The sequence below is a fragment of the Hypanus sabinus genome, chromosome 23, assembly GCF_030144855.1.
Source record: "Hypanus sabinus isolate sHypSab1 chromosome 23, sHypSab1.hap1, whole genome shotgun sequence".
Taxonomy (NCBI): Eukaryota; Metazoa; Chordata; class Chondrichthyes; order Myliobatiformes; family Dasyatidae; genus Hypanus; species Hypanus sabinus.
The window spans coordinates 42,448,147-42,470,783 of record NC_082728.1 but is presented as its reverse complement, the minus strand read 5'-3'; the positions used below and the strand labels follow the sequence as shown (position 1 = coordinate 42,470,783).

The 22,637-nt window shown below is 39.8% G+C and overlaps 1 protein-coding gene across 3 annotated transcripts in view; it reads left to right on the top strand.

The window, feature by feature from the left end:
* The window catches only part of dnah9 (dynein, axonemal, heavy chain 9), a 527,557-nt gene that overhangs the window by 388,759 nt on the left and 116,161 nt on the right, over positions 1-22,637 (top strand). For all 3 annotated transcript variants that reach the window (XM_059948782.1, XM_059948781.1, XM_059948783.1), the window contains 3 exons: positions 7,631-7,824; positions 9,674-9,822; positions 11,922-12,049. In XM_059948782.1, the coding sequence (XP_059804765.1) occupies positions 7,631-7,824; positions 9,674-9,822; positions 11,922-12,049 (471 nt within the window). The remainder of the gene's footprint in view (positions 1-7,630; positions 7,825-9,673; positions 9,823-11,921; positions 12,050-22,637) is intronic.

Below are 22,637 nucleotides of genomic sequence, written 5' to 3'. Positions count from 1 at the left end.
CCTGTTTAATAATTGGACTAGAATATAAAATCAAGGGTGTAATGTCAATACTTTATAAAGCACTGGAGAAGCCTCCCTTGGAGTATTGTGAGCAGCTTTGAGCATTCTGAAACTGGCGATGGTTCAAAGGAGGTTCACAAAAATGATTCCAGGATTGAATGGCTTGTCCCCTTACCAACATTCAGGGCCCCAGACAGTCCTTCCATGTGAGGCAACACTTCACCTGTGAGTCGGCTGGTGTGGTATACTGTGTCTGGTGCTCCTGGTGTGGTCTTTTAGAGGTGAGACCCAATGCAGACTGGGAGACCGTTTTGCTGAACACCTACGCTCGGTCCGCCAGAGAAAGCAGCATCTCCGAGTGGCCACACATTTTAATTCCATGTCCCATTCCCATTCTGATATGTCTATCCATGGCCTCCTCTACTGTCAAGATGAAGCCATACACTGGCTGGGTAGCCTCCAACCTGATGGCATGAACATTGACTTCTCTAACTTCCATTAATGCCCCTCCTCCCCTTCTTACCCCATCCTTGACATATTTAGTTGTTTGTTTTTTACTCTCTCTGCCCATCACTCTCTGTTCTCCATCTCCCTCTAATGCTTCCCCCTCCCCCTTTCTTTCTCCCGAGGCCTCCCATCCCATGATCCTTTCCCTTCTCCAGCTCTGTGTCACTTTCGCCAATCACCTTCCCAGCTCTTAGCTTCATCCCACCCCCTCTGGTCTTCTCCTATCATTTTGCATTTCCCCCTCCCCCCTCAACTTTCAAATCTCTTACTATCTTTCCCTTCAGTTAGTCCTAACGAAAGGTCTCGGCCCGAAACGTCGACAGTGCTTCTCCTTATGGATGTTGCCTGGCCTGCTGTGTTCCACGAGCATTTTTGTGTGTTGTTTGAATTTCCAGCATCTGCAGATTTCCTCATGTTTGTCATATGAAGAGTGTTTGATGGCTCTGGGCCTATATTCACTAGAATTTGGAACAATGAGGGGTGACCTAATTGAAACCCATCAAATGGTGAAAGACCTTGACAGAGTGGATGTGGAGAGGATGTTTCTTATGATGGGAGAGTCTAAGACCAGAGGGCACAGCTTCAGAATAAGGGAGCACCCTTCTAGAATGGAGATGAGGAGGAAATTCTTTAGCCAGAGAGTGGTGGATCTATGAAATTCATTGCCACAGGCAGCTGTGGAGGCCAAATCTTTATGTATATTTAAGGCAGAGGATGATACATTGGTCAGGATGTGAAGGGATATTGGAGAGAAGGCAGAAGATTAGGGCTGAGATTGGATCAACCATGATGAAGTGGCAGAGCAGATTCGATGGGCCATATGACCGAACTGTGCTCATGTATCTTGTAATCAATACTCATTAAATCCTTTTGTGGATAGTAACATTTACCATTTCCTCTGACAAACTAAAAGCAATGGAATAAAGCTATGGAATCTTACCATCTCAGTGAATATCCTCATTGAAGTTGACAGGTTGAACATTCATACAATTTTTGTACAAAAAAAAAGAAATCCATGTTCTCAAATACAGGCTGGAAGCTCTGTGGGTGTTTTTTTCACATGGACTGTAAGACAAACGTGTCACATGTGCTCAATTGGACAGTGGACAGGCAGGGAGATAATCAGCCCGGACTATAAATGGAACTGCGACTTCACCAAACTAGCAGGAATTCTGCAGCCCACCTCCCCTTCATTCTGAGAAGCAGTAGGTGGCTGGAAGTCTCTTGGCGGGCTGACATTTACTGAATTCGCTTGGGCTGAAGTTAGACATTCCTGACATCACTATCAGGTTCCACCTGGCATTTGGGAATCCCTCGGGGTCGCAGGCGCCCTGCAGTCCCTTCTGCTAAAAGTGCTGATTCAGTGGAAGAGTGGATAAAAAACCATATAGACTGGAAACTCAAACATCTGGGCAGATGCGCAAAAAACCTACTGCAGTTCCAACCTCTATCAATAAGACAGAGCACTACTCCCTGGCCCAATTTATTCGCACGTGTGTGCTGCACATTCCTCTGTCTAGATGTGCACAGTGCCTGCTACATCCTATGGCCTTAGATCAACCTTGGGCACAAGTTGGAGATGGGTAGCAAGGGCTGGCCAGGGAACCACAGACCTACAAACCTGGCTTCAGTAGTAGGGAAGTTACTGCAGACTATTCTGAGGGACAAGACTTGGATAGTTAAGGCCTGACAGGAGTAGTCCGCAGAGTTCATGTCTGACAAATGTTTGCAGTTTTAAGGGGATAGATGAAGGTAGTGGAGTGAATGTTGGCCTTTGACTAGGTCCACTATTCAGGCAGGTTAGTTCACATGGGATTCAGAGGGAGCTAGTGAGGTGGAAGTGGGCTCAGTGATAGGAACCAGATGGTTGAAGGTTGGTTCTCTGACTTGAAGCCTGTGAATAGTGGGGTGCCCCAGTGGTCAGTGTTGAGAACTCTGTTATTCATTATGTATGCAAATAATTTGGATGTGGCACAATTAGCAAGCTTGTTGATGATATTAAATGAGGGGTGTAGTTGATAGTGCAACAGGTTACAATTAATTGCAAAGAGATCTTAATAAGTGCAGGAGATGGACAAATGGATTTCAACTGAGATAAATGTGAGATGGTGCATTTCGGACACTCACACTACGGTAGGACCTATACAGTGAATGGCAGGGCACTGACAAATGTTGTGGAACAGCAGGCCCTGGGAGTACAAGTGTGCAGTTCTCAAAGCAGTCATGCAAGTTGACAGAATGGTGAAGAAGGCATTTAGCATACTGGACTACATCAGTCAGGGCATCTGTTTAGGAGTTGGAACATTATATTCCAGTTATATAAGTCATTGGTGAGTCTGTACTTGGATAACTATGTACGGTTTTGGTTGCCCTGTTATAGGAAAGACATTGCCAAGCTGGAGAGGGTGCAGAAGAGATTTTCCAAGGCACTGCCTGGACTAGAGGGCCCGAGATACAGGGATAGATTGACCAGGTTGGATCTTTATTCCCTGGAATGCAAGAAAATGAGGGGCAGCCTCATAGATGTCTATGCAATCATGAGGGGTATGGATAAGGTGGGAGGTCATAGTCCTTTCCCTAGGGTTGGGAAGTCCAAAACTAGACAACACAGATACGAAGTAAGAGTGGAGAAATTTTAAAAGGCAGTCGAGAGATAATGAATTTACACAGAGTACCTGGAATGAGCTGTAAGATGGTGGGTGAGATACGTAAAATTTAAGAGCTATTTGGAAACATGTGGAGGAGAGAGACTAGCAGGGAAGTTGCTCTGGTAGGGCATGTTGGGCTGAAGAGCCTGTTTCTGTGCTGTGTAGCTCTATGACTCTATGACTGTGTGTTATAGGTCAGGCAGCACCCATGCCTTTTGATCCTTGGTACCCAAAGACATTTAGACTTGTGCTTACATTTTAGTCAAGTTTATGTTAGATAATGAAATAGCCACCATCTTTAATATACTAAAGAATGAAAATGATGTTGCTGAATTAGATTTTATCTTCAAAAGTTTTTAAACAGTATCTACTCATCTGCTTATAATTTGCTTAATTCTGGATTTAATAATTCCTTAAATCTTCTTTTGTCTGAGGAGATCTAGCCCCATCTTCTCCAATCCGTCCATGTTACTGAAGTCCCACATTGTTGGAATCATTTTAGTAAATAAATATACTAGTACGTACAGGTTTTCAAAGACATCTTTTACTAGAGAGCGCTCAGATCCAGTTCAATCCATGTCCAATAGCTGAGCAGGCTGAGAATCACTGGTTAGAAATAAAGATGATAAAAGGCATAGAGCAAACATGTTTCTGTACTTGTTATGACACTAGGATAGAGCAGTATGCTTCTGGACCTATAAACATCTATAGACAACACAGCCCAGTCATTGTAGGTGAGCAGATATTTGGGATATTCTTGGTTCCTTTAAGATATAGGTGGATATTTTACTGAAATAAGACTCTGCTAAATGTTTTTCTTTATTCTATTTATTCTCAATAAAAGGAGATTTAAAGTTTGGAATGAATAGCCCCAATTGTATTTCAGTGTTTTAAATATTAATCCTTATTTCTTCAGTCAAGCACAAGATAATAATTCTTCCTGTTGTTAATGTATATTGATTTTGCCAAATTTCCCTGAGGGTTAGAAGTTGGAGAAACTACACCAAAGTAAATCAGCCTAGGAGCATACACTCACTAGACTAAATATATCAGCCATAGTCAATAATACATACGCTGTGGATTTGATTAACTGACTTCAAAACTCTTAACACAAAGGTCTTTTTTCCTATTTCACCTACCTAAATAGAAGAAACACTTTCATCAGCCTGTTTGCCAGCCACTTGCCCCTAATTTTCTGGTTATCCTGCAAGAGCACTGGATGCCCTTTTAAGGTGTAGATCAGAGGTTCCCAACCTGGGGTCCACAGACCCCTTGCTTAATGGTGTTGGTCCATGGCATAAAAAAAGTTAGGAACCCCTAGTATAGATTATTTTATCTGTCTTTAATATCTAAACAGCAATTGCAGCCAATTTTTCAAACTATTGAACTTGTAGCACATCTGAAATCGTCAGTTTCTTGCAACAGGTCGCTGCTTCTTGATTATGATCTTAATAAGCCAAACCAGTGATCGAACATATTGGTGATCCAGGAAGGTGTATTAGATTCTGAGGCTGTTAGAAGGACTGTTGTGCAAGAAACCAGTAAAGCATAATTGTTAGTTGTCATTACATGGCTGTGGAAGCAGGTTGTGTTGAGAAAGGTGGCTCTGCCTCTTGAAGCAATTTAAGTAATTCCCAGCTCTTCATTTCAGTTTTTCTTTTGCATGTTAAATCATTATTGTGCAAGTACCCAAAATCAGCTACACTTTTAGCCAAATTTTGAACTGTTTTGGGCCCTATACCCAAGAAAAGATGTGTTGACATTAGAGAGGATCCAGAGAAGGTTAAGGAGGATGATCCCAGCAATAATATCAGTAATTTGGGTGGCTTTGTTACCAGGTTTGTGGACAATACAAAGCTAGGCGGAGGTTCAGGTGGTGTTGTGGAAGCAGAGAGTCTATGGAAGGACTTGGACACATTAAGAGAATAGACAAAGAAGTGGCAGATCAAATACAGTGTAGGGAGATGGATGGTCATGCACTTTGGTAGATGGAATAAAGTTGTAAACTATTTTCTAAATAGGGAGAAAATTTAGGAATCAGAGGTGCAAAAGGACTTGGAAATCATCATGCCAGATTCCCTAAAGGTTAACTTGCAGGTTGAATCAGTGATAAGAAAGACAATTACAATGTTAGCATTCATTTCAAAAAGACTAGAGTATAAAGGCAAGGATATAATGCTGAGGCTTTATAAGCCATTGGTCGGACCAAACATGAGCAGTTTTGGATACTTTGTCTAAGAAAGAATGTGCTACCACAGGATAGGGTCCAAAAGAGGATATCAATAATGATCCCAGGACTGAAAGGGTTTTCATAGAAGAAGCATTTGATAACCCTGAAGCTGTACTTGCTGAAGTTTAAAAGAATTAGGGGGGCATCTTATTGAAACCCATCGAATATTGAAAGATCCAGACAGAGTGAATATGGAGAGGATTTTTCCTCTAGTGGGAGAGTCTAGGACCAGAGGGGACAGCCTCAGAATAGAAGGACACCCCTTTAAAACAGAGATGAGGAGACATTTCTTTAGCCAGGAATTTGTTGCCACAGATGATTGTGGAGGCCAAGTCATTGGGTATATTTAAAGTGGTGGTTGATAAATTCTTGATTAGTCGGGGTGTCAAAGGTTATGGAGAGAAGGCAAGAGAATGGAGTTGAGAGGATAATACATCAGCCACGATTGAATAATGGAATAGCCTTGATGGGCTTCATGGCTGAATTCTGCTCATATTTCTGTGGTCTCATGATCTAATAAAAGAGGTAAAATATAATGAATGTTTGATGATTCTAGGCCTGTAATTGCTGGAGTTTAGAAGAATGGGGTAGAGCATCTCATTCAAATGTACTGAATGTTGAAAGGCCAAGATAGAATGGATGTGCAGGGGATGTTTCCAGTCATGGGAGACTCTAATACCAGAAGACAGTGCCTCATAATAAAAGGATGTCTCTTTAGAACACAAATGAGAAAGGTTTTCTTTAGCTAGAGAGTAGTAAATCTGTGAAATTCACTGCCACAGATGGCTATGAAGGCTAAGTCACTGGGCATATTTAAAGTGGAATTAGATAGGTTCTTCCTCACTAAGGGCATCAAAGGGTATGTGGAGAAGGCAGGGAACCATGATGAGTGGAAAAATTAATCACCTATGATCAAATGATGGAGTGGATGCAATGGGCTAAATAGCCTAATTCTGCTCCTATGTCTTCTGGTCTTAAATTACATTCATAACTATCTAAAACCACTGTATTTGTATTATCTCTTAAAATTCTTTACTTTGCTAGCTTTTTAATAAGATCCAAGGATAGCAATTGCTTTTCTGATTTTTTTTCAGCTTTAAATATATGAAACCAAGGTTTTTTCAAGAACATCACATAGATTTTTCCAAAAGTCAATAAGTTCCACCATTTACAGTGCAATGTTAATTACCTCAGAGGTAGTGGTGGTGATCCACCTTCTGAAACATTACAGCTTATAAATTATTGAAGCTGCCATTAGATGGTATTTTTTTTTGGGAGGGGAATAGGATTTTGACCCAGTGATGATGAAGAAACAGATTTATTCTTTGACTTGGATGAAAACTTACAGCTGCCCTCTTTTCCTGTGCACCTGCTCTCAAGTCAAGTCTAGTTTATTGTCATATGCACAAGTACATTTACTGCATGCACATGTGTAATAGAAAGCTTGCTTGCAGCAGCATCACAGCCTCTTAATACTACAGGCATAACATTCAGAATAAAATCATAAACATAAATTATACAAGAATTGTACAGAAGGCAAATACAATTTAAAAACAAAAAAGAAAATGAATTTCCTTATCATGCAAGTGGAAAGCGTGTAGTTATATCAAGGTACTAATTAGGGTTGTGCAGGTTGGTTCAAGAACTGAATGTCTGAAGAGAAATAGCTATTTTTTAGTCTGGTGGTGTGGGACTTAAGATTTCTGTACCTCCTAGCTGTGAGAAGGTGGCACTTCCCAAGAGTCTGGTGATGGGTGCTCCTTTTATTGAAGCATTGTCCTATGCAGGTACTTTATTGTTCTGCTAGGTGGCAGAGATTGCATGTGGTGGTGTAAAATGAAGTTAATCATTTAGTAACTGACAGTAGTTTGAATAATTGTCATGCACTAAAATATCAACAAGGATTGTGTTGTGGAGATAAATGTGATACATGATCATATTCAGAACAGGTTTTCTCTTCCACTTCCTTCCATGGCTGGATTCAGAGATCTTTCTGTCAAATTTTCTTTAATGGGTGCATCTAATGTAGATATAATGGCAGTAATTTCAAAATGTGTGTTAAGTAAGAATGTAACAACAGTTTGGAATTATGTTGCAAAGATGTTTATTCCTGGCAAGAGAACGGTGGATGGGTATCGGTTAGTGTCAACATAATGAAGAAACAGAATTTGAATTGTGTGTGGGCTGGCAAATTCAAAGGAAGTGAAAATAAATCTTTCATACACATTTTTTTTAACATTATTAGGCTCTAGCTTCTATGGAGGAGTTTCGAAACCTTGACCGTGATATTGAAGGCTCTGCGAAACGATGGAAGAAGTTTGTGGAGTGTGAATGTCCAGAGAAAGAGAAGTTTCCACAGGAGTGGAAAAGCAAAACAACTTTACAGCAGTTGTGTATGATGAGGGCACTACGTCCTGACCGAATGACCTATGCAGTCCGGTAAGAACAAGAGGTTCTTTCATTGTTACAATTAATGTTGAGTTTACAATATTGTCGTATGCACAGGTACAATAAAAAAAGCCTGCAATGACATAACATCATATAAGCAGCATTCTCAAGAGAAACCTAAGGTGTACAAAGTATTGACAAGAAAGAACACAACGTTAATGTGCAAAATAACAAATAACAGTGTTGCTATACCGAGGTGGTGATTTGGATTATTCATGTTGGTTCAACAACCAAATGGTTGGAGAGAAGTAACTGTTAATGGTTGGAGAGAAGTAACTATTTTCAATAATTACTTGTTAATGGTTCAGGATGTTGTAGACTCAAAAATCTTCATAGTGATCTGATAGCTGTGCATTTGTACTACTATTGAGCTGTGTATTACTGAATTTTGAACTAGCAAACACTTACCGGGTCACTTTGATGGAATTGATCCATTTTGACCTGATAATAAATTTAACCTTCTGTTCTACATTTGCTTTATAAAAGAGAAAATGGTACCAATAATAACAGGAAGATTAAGTGGCAGTGTTGGTCCGGGCGAGGATTCTGAGTAACATGACGTTCCCTTGTATTTTTTTGATTCCCATTTCCCAGCCAAGCCCAACCATTCTGGGAGGTTGACCTACCATTGGGTGGATAGTCTTTGACACTGAGCCACATTTACAGTGTGGTGGGATAGATCCAACTTTGTAAAGTAAGTTAGTCTGACTTTGAGGAAAGAGCGGGGTAGGTATAATGAGCTGAACATTGGGGAGATGATTTAGGAGGAATCTGGTGCTGAGGAGATCTGATTCTAGAGATGATGTCTAAGCACAAGGGTGAGGTCCATTTGCAGAGAAGGTAAATTGCAATGGTCAGTATCAGTTATAGGTTTGAGAAAGCAATATACTATACCTTCTGATGCAGGGCCTTGGGCCAAATATAACATAATTCCACTCAGCTTTTCTGAGTGCTGAGATGATTGATCAGGCTACTTTGGGACTGCAGATTCTTCTACAGATGTCTCAAGAGGTTGTTGATAGAGTGGGCAGATGGATACACTGTGTGGTGCTGTGCTCCTTCTACCTCTTATGTAAGACCACTCAATGCCCCGATACATGACCTCAAGATTCTCAATGCTTTGTCCTCTTGATGCACCTCGTAAACTAGAGGTTTGCAAGAACTGTTGAAAATTTTACCTTTCCTCACTGATGATCTGAGCATATTCTTCAACCTTTGTACTCTTTCCAGCGGGTAATCTGCACTCGTGATCAATATTGGAATAGAATGCCTTTTTACGGGAATCATCAAGCATCTGAATGTCATAGCCAGCACAATGTAGGTACTGGGGAGTAACTGTGCCTCGGTGCTGGGGATGTTGGTCTGATGTTAGTTGGGTATCCCCTCAGTGAAATTGAAGGATTTTATAGATACACCAGTATTGGCTGTTTACCTGCTAACAGGCATAATCAGGAAAATCTCATTGAATGTATGGTGACTGATAGATTGATTCATTAGAAATCCAAAGGAAATACCTGAACTTTCCTTCTGCTAGTAATGTGCATCTGGTACCTGATCTTTATCCATGATGAAGGCACCCTCAGAAAGCAGGAAAGCATCGTTTTACATCAGAGTGCACTTCCTCATTGTGTTTCTCCGTGAAGAATTAGTACATTCTCAAATCCGTGCAAGCACATGAAATGAGCTTTGAATATAGGCCATCTACATTCTGCACACTGATAGATCAATAGCTTCAGTGGTGAATGTTTGGCAGGTGCAAATTCATTTTTTATTGCTGACAAACTTCAAAGTCAGTGCATGTTGTTAATACAGTAATAAAAACCTGTCTTTATCTCCTCAGTGATTTTGTTGAAGAAAAATTGGGCAGCAAGTATGTCGTGGGGAGGTCACTGGATTTTGCAACATCCTTCGAGGAATCTGGACCGGCCATACCGATGTTTTTTATCCTTTCTCCTGGTGTTGATCCGCTCAAGGATGTAGAAAGACACGGTAATATTTCATGTATCTTCAGAGTCACACTGCAGAAGCAGGCCATTTGGCCCAATTTGACAGTGCTGACCAATGCACATCTATGCAGTTTTACCCACACACACCACTTCCTCTGGCCACTGGTTCCATAGGCCAACTACCCTATATGTAAAAGAAACATTGCACCTTGTTTGCCCTTTAAACCATTTTCCTCTCACCATTTACCTATACGCTCTAGTTTTAGACCCCCCCTATCGAAAGTAAAGAAAGTGTAGCCATTCACCTTATCCACTCCCCTCATGGTTTTATATACCTAAATAGGCTCACTTCTCAACCTCCTACACTCCAAGCAACGAAAAGCCCAGGTTTCCTTTCTGGTCCTGGTAACATCCTTGTGAATCTTTTCTGCGTCCTTTCCAGTATATAACATGTTTCTGCTAATTAGGTCACCAAAACTGCACACATGCAATACTCCCAGTGTGGTCTCACCAACTTCTTCTACAACTGTAACATGGGGAGTTGCAACTGTACAACTACTTGAGCTCAGTGCTCCCACTAATGAAGACAGGCATTCCAAATCTCTCCACCATCCTGTCCACCTGCATTACCAGTTCCTCAAGAGTTAAAACTGAAGTTAAGATGGAACAACTGCTCATAACTGACAATGACAGCTTTAAATAATCATTTAGCAATTGACCAGTGTATGATCAATAATAATTACGATCATCCATTATGTCATGTCATGTAGTGTTGAAACAGTCCAAGCAGGTGACAGCAGTTGTAAATCTCATTGCTCCATGTGTTCAAATTAATGAGTGAAATGTTGAAATTAAAATTGAAAATGCTGGACACTATCAATGGTGTAGGCAGAATCAGTTGCGACTGTAAGTCTGGGCCTTCATCACCAGTAAAAAAAAAGGTTAGGTTTTATTGATGGATTTTATGGAAGGATGGGTAGAACAAAGGACACATCACTGATTGCGTGAGACTAAATGATTTAATGTATCAGTAGAAGTATAAGGATCAGATTATGTTTCTTTGTATGTGCAAGGAGTTTTAATAGTAAGGGAGTGGTTATGCCCAGCAGCCCAAACAATACAAATAGAAAAAGAAAATTAGAGTGAATATGATAAGCAGTAATGACTAGTTTGGATGAAAAGAAAGAGTGAGTTTTCCAACTTTGAAGAATTTATAACTGAATTTAGAAGACTACGTGTACCCAGATGGAAGGTGTATTGTCCTTCCAGCTTGCTTTGAACCTTGTTTGAACAGTGCAGGGGGCCACCAAATGGTCATGGTGGAAAAGGGATGGTGAATTATGTTGTGGCCAATTGGAAGCTCAGGGTCGCCCCATGGCCTGAACAAAGGTGTTCCTCGAGGTGATCACCCGTTTCTATTTGGTTTCTCAAATGTAGAGAGGCCTACGTTGTAAACACACAGTGCAGTAGACTAGATTGGCAGTGCAAACAAATCACTCCTTCAACTGGATAGAACTTTTGTTTCCTGGGATGGTGTGAAAGGACAAGTAGTGCAGTTCCTATGGTTGTGAAACATAGATTTGTGACTCAATTGTGAGTCATGTCAAGATTTTGCATTTATTTAGGTTAGCCACAGTTTGTTTTAGAAGATGTTGTCCACACTAATATTCTAATTGAGGAGCTATCACATTGCCTTTTTTGAAGGAAAGGTACACAAAAAAGATAGTATTTAAAGCACAGAACCCAATGATAAAACTACAGCCTGGCAAAGATTAATTGCAATATTTCAATTCATGTACACAAACACTGACTCCTAATGTTGCTGGTTTAACTGAGAACATAAATATTACATTTTTATAAAAATGAGTTTATCAATATATGATTTAGCTAGTGGCAACTTTGAATGGCCTGTCAAAATTGTGTAAAAATTATTAGATAAAAATTTAATACATCTGAAAATTTAATAAAATATATTGCCTTCTTGCTTTCTGTATGCATATTCAATTAAAATGCAGGGAAGCATAATAGACTGTATTCAATATAGTGATGGACACACAGCTGAATCATCACTTTTGTGTGATAGGATTAGATCATACTAACAAAGGATGAAGTGTTCTTTCTCATTTTGTTTTTCAACTGCAGGCAAAAAGCTGGGTTTTACATTTGACAACAGAAACTTCCACAATGTCTCACTTGGACAGGGTCAGGAAGTGGTAGCTGAGCAAGCTCTTGACCTGGCAGCCAAAGAGGGCCACTGGGTCATTTTACAGGTATGTTACACATTACCGCTATTTGGATATATTAAGCAATACTGATTCTCTGGGATTTATCTAATTAAGTGATTTGGCTTTTTTTAAACTCTTTTGATATCTGTTCTATCACATTTAAAAGTAGACAGGGTAAATTTAATTTACAACAGATATTCTGTGGATCCACAGTTGCCACTATAAACAGGGGTATCTATGATCTTCCTTCAGTTCTCTAATTTTCCAACTGATCCACAAGAGATCTGTACAATTTGAGGAGAGTACAGATTTATTAAATATGTGTTGGAGAAATGTTCAGTAAATGGCAGAAGCTAAGCAAATTCACTGCACAGGAAACACAGAAGAAATATTGATTTAATAATGTATCCATATTACTCTCCACTGATTTATGTTGTGAATGACGTCATTAGGTGCTGTCAAAAACTGCATTGATCTTAATTCCTGTCAGCTTCCTATTGACCAAATTTGGTATAATGTTAATTTTTAACACGTGTTTCAAAAATTAGATTCATACACCATTGACTCAGTGTGCTACAGTCCATAGGCGGACTTAGCTATGTTTCACTCGTTACAACTGAAATGGGCCCTGCCCTCCCAGGGGCCCCCAACTGCAAAAATTTAATGCACAGCTCCCAGATGCCAAAATATTCTCCTGGTGGTCAGCCGAGCTACCAGTGGGCACTCGCTGACTGACAGCTGAGAAAATACTGTAAACATTGCTCCTAGCTCAGAAGGCTACTTTTCAATGAGAGGAAAATGAAACGCTCCTATCCTAGCAGTGCTGAAAAACGGAAAACATTAGACAACAAAACCAAATGTCTAAATAGTCTCCCAAAGGTTACATCTTTCTTTGGTCCAGCATCTGTAAAAGGCCCGCCGACTGCAGTTGCTGCTGCACTATTGTCACAGCATGGGGTTGCAGTGCCAAGTGACAGTTTAAGCGGTACAGAAGATGTTGATCATCAGAGCAATGAAAATGAGAAGAACAATTCCACTCAAACAGATGGTGATAATGATGGCCAAACTTTGTTTGATGAACAAGCACCACAGCATGATAACAGTCCTACAGGTGAGGGAGATGCTGCCACCAGCACACCAGACAGAGAGAAAACCCCACTAATATTCACAGAGACCGATCCAGCACATTGGCCAACGCATATTACCAGTGACCGGATTGATGTTGTTAGAAGAGGTCCCGTTCAGTTAGAGGACATTAACTTTCCACAGAGCCTATCATGCCGTTGTTTTACCAAGGACAGATATCGTATGAAGATGAAAACTGGAGAAACCATTCGTAGGTCATGGTTAGTGTACTCAGAGTAATCTGATTCAATCTTCTGTTTCTGCTGTACCCTATTTGGCAAGCGAAATCACAGTCTCACTTGTGGAGGTTTCAGAGTGTGGGAGCGACTCACTCTCACACTCCAGGATCATGAGAAGTCAAATGCACACCGTGCCAACATGGATAGCTAGCACGAGCTGGAAACACACTTAAGAATGCACAGTGCCATTGACAGCACGTACCAAGAAATGCAAATGCTAGAAAAAAAACACTGGAATGATGTCATGAAGAGGTTCATTGCCATAGTCTGTTACCTTGCAGAATGAAACCTTGCTTTCCGTGGCCACAATTCCACCCTACATGAACCAAATAACGGGAACTTTCTAGGTCTGGTGGAGCTGCTTGCCGAGTTCGACCCAGTGATGAGCGAACATGTCAGACGAGCAGACGAAAAGAGACTACTGACCACTACAAGGGGAAAACCATACAAAATCAGTTATTCACACTTATTGGAGACAAGACACTGGAAGCAATAACAGAGAGAGTAGAACAATCATGTTACTACTAGGTGATAATAGACTGCACCACTGATGCTGCACACATGGAGCAGCTCTCTGTGACACTGCGCATTGTCACATGCCAAGTAAATGTCAGAGCTACTGTTAGTGAGCATTTTGTTGGTTTCCTACCAGTGCTTGACACAACAGGTGCAGGCCTAACCAACATTTTCTTAACGCATATGGAGAAGTTAGGATTAGCTATCTCAAAATGCAAGGGGCAAGCAGATGATAACGAGAGCAATATGCAGGGGAAAAATAGTGGGGTGCAGAAGAGGTTGCTAGATATTAACAAAGAAACACTGTTCATGCCATGCACCAGCCACAGCCTAAATCTAGTCATTGTCGATGCTGCAAAGTCAACTGTGGAGTCTGTGACCTTCTTTGGGGTGCTGCAACGTCTATACACACTATTCAGCTCATCGACACAGAAATGGGAGCTTTTCAAGGAGAACATGCCACAGATGACCCTCAAGGCCATATCCATCACACAATGGGAGTGCCGCGTGGGAAGTGTGAAAGTCCTGCGCTACCAGATTCCCGATGTTGGCAATGTGCTCCTGTCACCGATTGAACATGCCACACTGAAAGGTGACAGTGAAACCACATCTTCAGTCAGAGGCCTAGAACAGGAGATCATGTCATGGAAATTCCTGCTGACTGTTATCATCTGGTACAACGTTTTACACGAGGTGAATCGTGTCAGCAAGCAGCTCCAGAGCCCACAAGAGGGAATCGATGTGCTACAGCGCGAGGTGGAATACGTTCTGAAATTTCTCAAGGAATACGGAGAGAACGGCCTTTCATCTGCCTGAGCAGATGCCAGAGGCATAACTGAAGAGGTAGGAATGCCAACGGTCTTTCCTACCGCACGAATCAGAAAACCAAAACGCCAGTTCCAGTACGAGTCCCAACGTGCAGAACCTTCCCTGCCAGTGGCACCCGAGGAACGGTACAAGAGAGAAGTTTTCCTTCCACTAGTGGACTCTGCCATCACAGGCATTACTGAGCGCTTCAAGCTGATGGCGTCATTTTACAGTCTGTTTGGCTTCATTTATGGAAGAGAGAAAATGAAAAAAGCCACCCAAAGTCGCACACTGAAAGACAGCTGCGTAAACATGGAGAGAACACTTGGTGATGTGGATGCTGAGGACCTTTCGCGCGAGGTGTCAGCTGCTTTCAGTGCCATGCCTGCAAAAGAAACCACTGGCCTGCAGGTTCTGAGCTACATTTACAGCAACAATCTGGTTGAACTGTATCCTAACATCACCATTGCTCTAAGACTCATGCTGACAGTGCCTGTGACTGTAGTGAGTGGGGAGAGAAGTTTTTCGAGGTTAAAGCTCATCAAAACATGTCTGAGGACAAGCATGCACCAGGAGTGTCTGTCAGCTCTTGCGCAGATATCAATTGAGCATGAAATAACAAGAGTACTAGACAAAGATGAGCTCATTAAAGCATTCTCAGCACTCAAGCGCAGGAGGGTGGTGAAGTTCTAGTGGTAAGTTTTTAACACATTTTTAGCAGAAATAAAGTTTATAATTAAGATAATAAAATAAACCACGTATTCCACTCAAAATGTGTATAGGTGATTAGGTGGTGTTTTTCTCTCTCCCGCTTGCGTCCCCTCTGTCTCTCACTCTCCTCCTGTTCACTCTCCAAGCCTTATGTGAGCTGTCCGTGGTGCTGAAAGAGCTCGCGACGCAGTTTGTTGTAAACTTCCAGTAGTTAACTTTCAGACACTGTTCATTTAATAAATAAAGTGTGAATTTTCATTAAATATGACATTGCTTTTGTTATTAATTTAATTAGAGGGAAATTGTTTAAGCTGTTCTTATGTCAGCTGATACCCAACACATAGTGCCATTCAGTGCAGACTAGTTGCTGATGTCAAGGCTTCTCACTCAAATGCAAAAAATGTCATTGTTTCAGTTTTTAATTAAGAGAATTATTTGGATTATGTTGAGCTGTCTGTCCATTATGCTGAAAGTGCATATACTGCATCAATATTTAAGTCTGAAATGATACCATTATTGATGCAAACCAACTTGAATATTCGCTTTTTTCTCTTTCTTTTTTTTGGGAAGTTGGGGTAGGGCCCCACATTAACTCTTGAAATGGGCCCCCAGATGCTTACGGCCACCTATGCTACAGCCCACCAAGTAATCTTTGGCTCTGCTTACAGCTCATGAATATCTTTTTAGCTGTATCATCTCTAAGTACATTTTAGAAGCAGATCTCACTCAGAGTTAAATACATCCTGTTATTTTTAGATTGTGCTTATTTTCTGTAAAGTTTCCGGTTTGTAATCCATTTGTTTTATGAAGAAAAATCAACTATTTATGTATACAGTTATATAGAATTATATAGAAATAGTGTGACTATTCAAGTCATTACTTGAAATCAGCTACTTTTTCCCCAGTTTTGTTCCATTTTATGAAGAAGAATGAGATGAGATACTTTATCTAGAATATAACAAACAAAAGCAAATTGTGTGTGGGTTGCTTTTCAGTATTTGCATTTGATACCCAAGCCTGTAAACTAATTTCAAATATTGTTCTAATTCTCCTTATGAGGCATATAGTTCTCCATCTGCCCAAAGTTCATCTGTAAAGAGAAATAAAAATCATTTAAAAATAACTTATTAGTATTAGTATGATAGTGTTTAATAGTGCAATGCTTGACATTAATTCTGTCACTTGTCCTTTCTTTCTGTTGTTGATCTTTGATTAACTTAACTAGACTCATTTAAAATGCTCTAAAGTTGGTTCACTTTAGTTTTTTGTAAGCTCCAGCAAGACTATCTTTTACTTCTCAGGATCTGTTAGTTGATCTGTGTGTCTAACAGATAAATAGTGTTTTCTCATTCACTTTCAGAAGTTATTGTGGTTCTTCTTACTGGAATAGATTTGACTCATCACAGCAACACACTCAAAATGCTGGAGGAGCTCAGCAGGCCAGGCAGTATCTAAGGAAAAGAGCATAGTTGATGTTTTGAGCCGAGGCCCTTCAGCAGGAAGGGTCCTCCAGCATTGTGTGTGTGTTGTTTGGATTTCCAGAAGCTGCAGATTTTCCCTTGTTTGTGATTTGTTGACTCATCATGGCACTGTTCCTTTATTCTGATGACAGCTTAGTAACAAACTTTTTCTCATAAGTAATGCTAGCTGTTAGTGAAACTGGCCTCATACATTTTCTACCAAATTATGTGTCTGTAAATCCCTTTGGAGATGATTTTTCTAATTTCCTAATCGTTTTGTTTCTTAAAAATAATACACAAAACTGCTTCATGGCTGAATATTTTAATTGTATTGTAGTAGCTGCAGTGCTCCCAAATGGATAAATAAATACATTATCATAAACTTAAACCACATTAATGCAAGCTGTTAGCTAGAGCAGGTTAAATTTTGGTCTCAAGAAATGAATGGGTCTTTTTTCCATGGCCAACCCGAGTGCCCTAATTGGGTGGCAATGGAGTTGAGTTCCACTAAAGATTTATCTATTTCTGCAATTCTTGGCTCTGTACTCCCTAGTAGTTTGTCTAGATTAATTGTTAATCTCTTGTTAGGCACACTTTGCGAATATGGGCTCAGTTTAGGAAATTTTATGGTTTCTATGGTTTTTCCTTTTCTGGTCCTATCTTACATAATCACCTTTTTTTTAACCTACTATGTATGATTCAACAGTCCATGATTGGTATAGGAAGGGCATTAGACATTTTGAAGATCTTTTTATTGATAATCACTTTGCATCTTTTCAACAACTCTCTGCTAAGTTCAATCTGCCTAATGCTCATTTTTTTAGACATCTCCAAATTAGACACTTTATTAATCCTTTAATTCCTAACTTCCCTGAAATGCCTCAGAAAAATGTTATGGATTTATTTCTTTCTATTAATCCACTGGGTAAAGGTTTAATATCATTTATTCGTGATAAATTAGCATTCTTACGGTGTGCCCCTGTGGATAAAATTAGAATGGCTTGGGAGTATGATTTAAATATCTCTTTATCTGATGATACTTGGGACTCGATTCTCAAATCGGTTAATTCAACCTCTCTTTGTGCTCGCCATTGCCTTTTACAGTTTAAGATTGTTCATAGAGCCCATATGTCTAAATCTAAACTATCTCGATTTTAGTCCTCTTTGTGATAAATGCAAAAGGGGCGAGGCCTCTCTTATTCATAAGTACTGGTTCTGTCCTAGCTTGGAGAAATTTTGGAAAGATGTCTTCATAACTTTATCTTATATTCTGAACCACCACTTAGAACCTAACCCTTTAATTGCTTTGTTTGGTTTTTTGGGTGAGACGGATTTACGTTTGAGCTCGACTAAGTGTTGAATATTATCTTTTGCTTCTCTCCTGGCTAGACATTTAATCCTCCATAGATGGAGTGATGTTACCCCACCCACGCATGCTCAATGGCTTAACGATATTATGTCCTGCTTAGACCTTGAAAAAATTCATTATTCAGTTCTTAATTCGGATATAAAGTTCCATAAGGTCTGGGAACCTTTTATTGAGTACTTTCATAAACTTCCTCTTAACTAAGATTTTTTTTGGTCCCTTGCTTTCAGCTCTTTTTTTTGGTAGTAGGCATTATTATCTTCTGTTTTTAAGTGTATTTACAGTTTTGGGGGTTTGAATGTCCTGATTTATATTCTCTATATTGTGTTGTGGTTGGTCTGGAGTTTTTTTTTGTTGTGGGGTTTGGGGAGGATACTAATTTTACATGTCTTCAATTTGGGTGCTTTCTCAATTAACTTTTTTGTATTATAGTATTATTGTATGTTTATTTTTGCACTATTAATTTTCTTCATTTTGATTTGGGTTTTTTTTTTGTCTGTAGTGATGTAGAAAATGCATAAAAAACTAATTAAAAGAAAAGAAATGAATGATACAAATGGTTCTTGGTAAACCAACAAACACCTTGCTTGGCACCTTGCTACACATTCAGCAGTGCACGAGGCCTGTGAAGAACATCAGGGAATCTGTACACAGCAGCCATTGGGAACTGACGTCAGGGTGACAGCTGCTTATGCGGAATGAGATCAATAGGATCTTGATAAATTGGGGAGGACATCAGTAGTTGTTGTGGAGCATAATAGTAGAATATTAATCTGGTCAGACTAGCATATCAGTGAGTAGTGAATGAGAATCAGGTTTATCATAAGACCATAAGAGATAGGAGCAGAATTAAGCCTTTTGACCTATCGATTCTGTTCAGTCATTCCATCATGGCTGATTTATTATCCCTCTCAACCCCATTCTTCTGCCTTCTCCCCATAACCTTTGATGCCCTGACCAACCAAGAACCTAGCAACCTTTGCTTTAAATATATTCAATGACTTGGCCTCCACAGCCATCCTTGGCAATGAATTCCACAGTTTTACCATCCTCTGGCTAAAGAAATTCCTCCTCATCTCTGTTCTAAATAGACTTCTCTCTACTCTGAGGCTGTGCTCTCTGGTATTAGTCTCACTTTCTATAAGAAACATTTTCTTAACAACCACTCTGTCTAGGCCTTTTAAATCACTGACTATGTCATGAAATTTGTTTTCTGGCAGCAGTACAGTGCAAGACATAAAACATTAATATAAATAAACTAATGGGTGTTGTTGGAGTCGGGTATGAGTCTTAGTCCCATGAAGTGGTGTCAATCAGTAGCAGATACAAAATGCTGGAGGAACTCAGCAGGCCAGGCAGCATCTATGGGAAAGAGTACAGTCAATGTTTCAGACTGAGACCCTTCATCAGGACCTTTCTGAGCTAGACTGGGACCTATTGAAGCAAGTCGTTCATATGTATGAAGACTTTTATAGAAGTAGCCTCTTTGTTTGCAATGCTGCCCTTGGGCTGACACTGTTACATTTGAGTTATTCCATGCACTAGAGCATCAGAGGCATGGGAACCCAGAAAGGATATCACTGAGTTCACACAACCTGCAAATTATTGCCTATTTCCTTTCTGTAAGTTTTTCCATTGAACTTAAATCACATAATGCACAAAAAGATAGTGCTATATGAACCAACTTTGTGGTAAACATTACTTTTAAGTAGTTATTTTTAGGGTGCCGTTCTGGGATGGCATTTGAATCTATTTCTAATACCACTCCAGAAATGCTTGTAAACTGTAAAGCTGAAAATTTGATAAATATTGAGAATAAAATGGGACAATATAGCATCGCAAAGAAAAAATTCCTTCCACAGAAGCATGGTGGAGAGTATCTTGAATGTTTGCATTACAGTAATTTGGTGGAAACACCAATGCCCAGGAAGAAAAAATGTTAACGAAAGTGGTGGATTGTCAGTCCATTACAGGCTAAGCCCACCCCATCACTGAGTACATTTACATAGAACACTGCTACAAGAGAGTAGCTTCCATCATTGAAGACCCACACCAAGCAGGCCATGCCCTTTTCTCATTGCTACCATCGGGCACAAGGTACAGAAGCTTTCGGTCCAACATCACTAGATTCAGAAATAGTTATTACCATCACCAGCACCATCAGGATCCTGAACCAGCTTTAATATCTTCATTCTTCATTAAGAACTGATTCTATGGTTTACAGGCTCACTTTAAAAGGTTCAAAGGTCCAATTTAATGAGAAATGTATAGACTATACATCGTGAAATGCGTTTTCTTCGCAAACATCCACGTAAACAGAGAAATGCCCCAAAGAATGAACGACAGTTAAACGTAAGAACCCCAAACTCGCCCCCTCCTGCGTGTAAGTGGCAGCGAGCAACAACCCCCCTCCCCCACCGGCAAAAAAAAAGCAAGCATAGGCACTATCACTGAGCACTCAAGCATAAGCAGAGCAATAGCAACAATTGCAGTCTCTCTCTCTCCCTAAAAAGGGCTCTTTTCAACTCATGTTCTCAGTATTACTTTTTGTTTGCAGTTTGCCTTTGCACGTAGTTGTTTGGCAACTTAAACTGTATATTTATATTTTTATATAAAATTTTATTGTACGTTTTCTTGTAAATGCTTGCAAAAAGTAAATCTCGAGGCAAATGGCAACATGTAGTTTGATAATAAATTTAGTTCGAACTTTGAAATGAAGGAGTTTCTATGTTCATTATCAGAAATCTCACTTCAGTTATTTCACAATCAACTCAATTTATTATGTGAATGACTTCCACATATCATTGCTTCAGTTGCTGTTGTAAATTAAACAACAAGAAGCTTCCAATTGGATAATACTGTAGGTGTTAATCAAGTTTTTGCTGCAGAATTGGAACAATTCATCATCTCTTTCAGTGCTGCCAAATTCATTTTGTTATATTACCTTGTAAAGTGGGTAGTTTGCAGCCATTGTCAAACTCTCATTGCAATTATCAGTAGTAATAGTTTGTTGTTCTTTAAAACAGTGAAGGTCATTGTGGGTTAGGTTTTTTTTTAACTTTATGCTGCTTTGAAGGAAGATTTTGTATTTAGATTGCTGTTTGAAACTATAATGGATACTTCCTTTGTCTTCTTCTTGGCTGTTATGCTTCCAGTATTGTTCAAAATGGGTGCTTAGTTTAGAAAATGTTTGATAATTTGTGGTGTGATTTTCTGCTCATCCAGGCATTTGATTCAGTTCAGTGAAGTGCCTTTTCTTGAAAGAATGAATCCGACGGATATAAATGGAAAAATGCAGTTCTATGAATAGATAAACAGCTTGGAAATTGTTGTGAGAAATTGGCCCAGAAACAGTCATCCACTGTGTGTGGTGAAGAATGGGATTACAATGGGTTCAGTAATATGCTGTGACAGTGAAGCGTCATTAGGCATTGCCAACCTCCATGGAATTAGGTGTTTAACAGATTAAAATACAAATTTAATTGTCATATGCTGATATGTACTGATTCTTGATACAAATAACACCAATCTGCATTTATATGGAACTTTTAGCATGACCTGATGCAGGTCAGAGATTTTTGAGGAATAATGGACCCCGAGCCAAACAAGGAAGTGCAGTCAAGTCTTAGATACAATCAGTGTTCAGGAAGTTCTCAAAGGATGAAAGAAAGATATAGAAGGGCAAGAATTCAGGGAAAGAATTTCTAAGTGTGCAGCTTTTTTTAGCTAAATGTACTATTATCAGGACTTTATTGGTAAAATCTAGGTTGCTGAAACCTCAGCTGGAAGTTACAGAGATAACAAGATGTGTAAACATGGATTTAAATGGAATTATCTTTAGCAGGCACTGAGCTACCAAGAATCAATGGAAGTTAGTGGGGTTTGGAATAAATGTGGGAGTGGACCTTGTTGAAAAATATTATACAGTTTATGAAGTTTATGTCAGGTGAAGGATGAGAACTTAGGTTGATGTGCATTGGAGTAAATGAATCTGGACATGACAGGTGGGGTGTTGAAATTTATAGCGCACATGGCCGAGGTCACCATTGAGTGGGTTTCAGCAAGAGGAGAAATACGTCTCCAGATATTGAAGCCTAAGCCAGATAGAAAGATAAACATGTGAACAATCATTATTCAACTTTGCAATTTGCAAACTCAGAAATAGAAGGTAGAACATAGAACATAGAAAACCTACAGTACAATACAGGCCATTTGGCCCACAATACTGTGCAGAACATGTACTTAATTTAGAAATTACCTAGATTTACCCATAGCCCTCTATTTTCCTAAGCTCCATTAACCTATCCCAGGAGCTTCTTAAAAGACCCGATTGAATCTGCCTCCACCACTGTTGCCAGCAGCCCATTTCATACACTCGCCACTTTCTGCATAAAAAAAACTTACCTCTG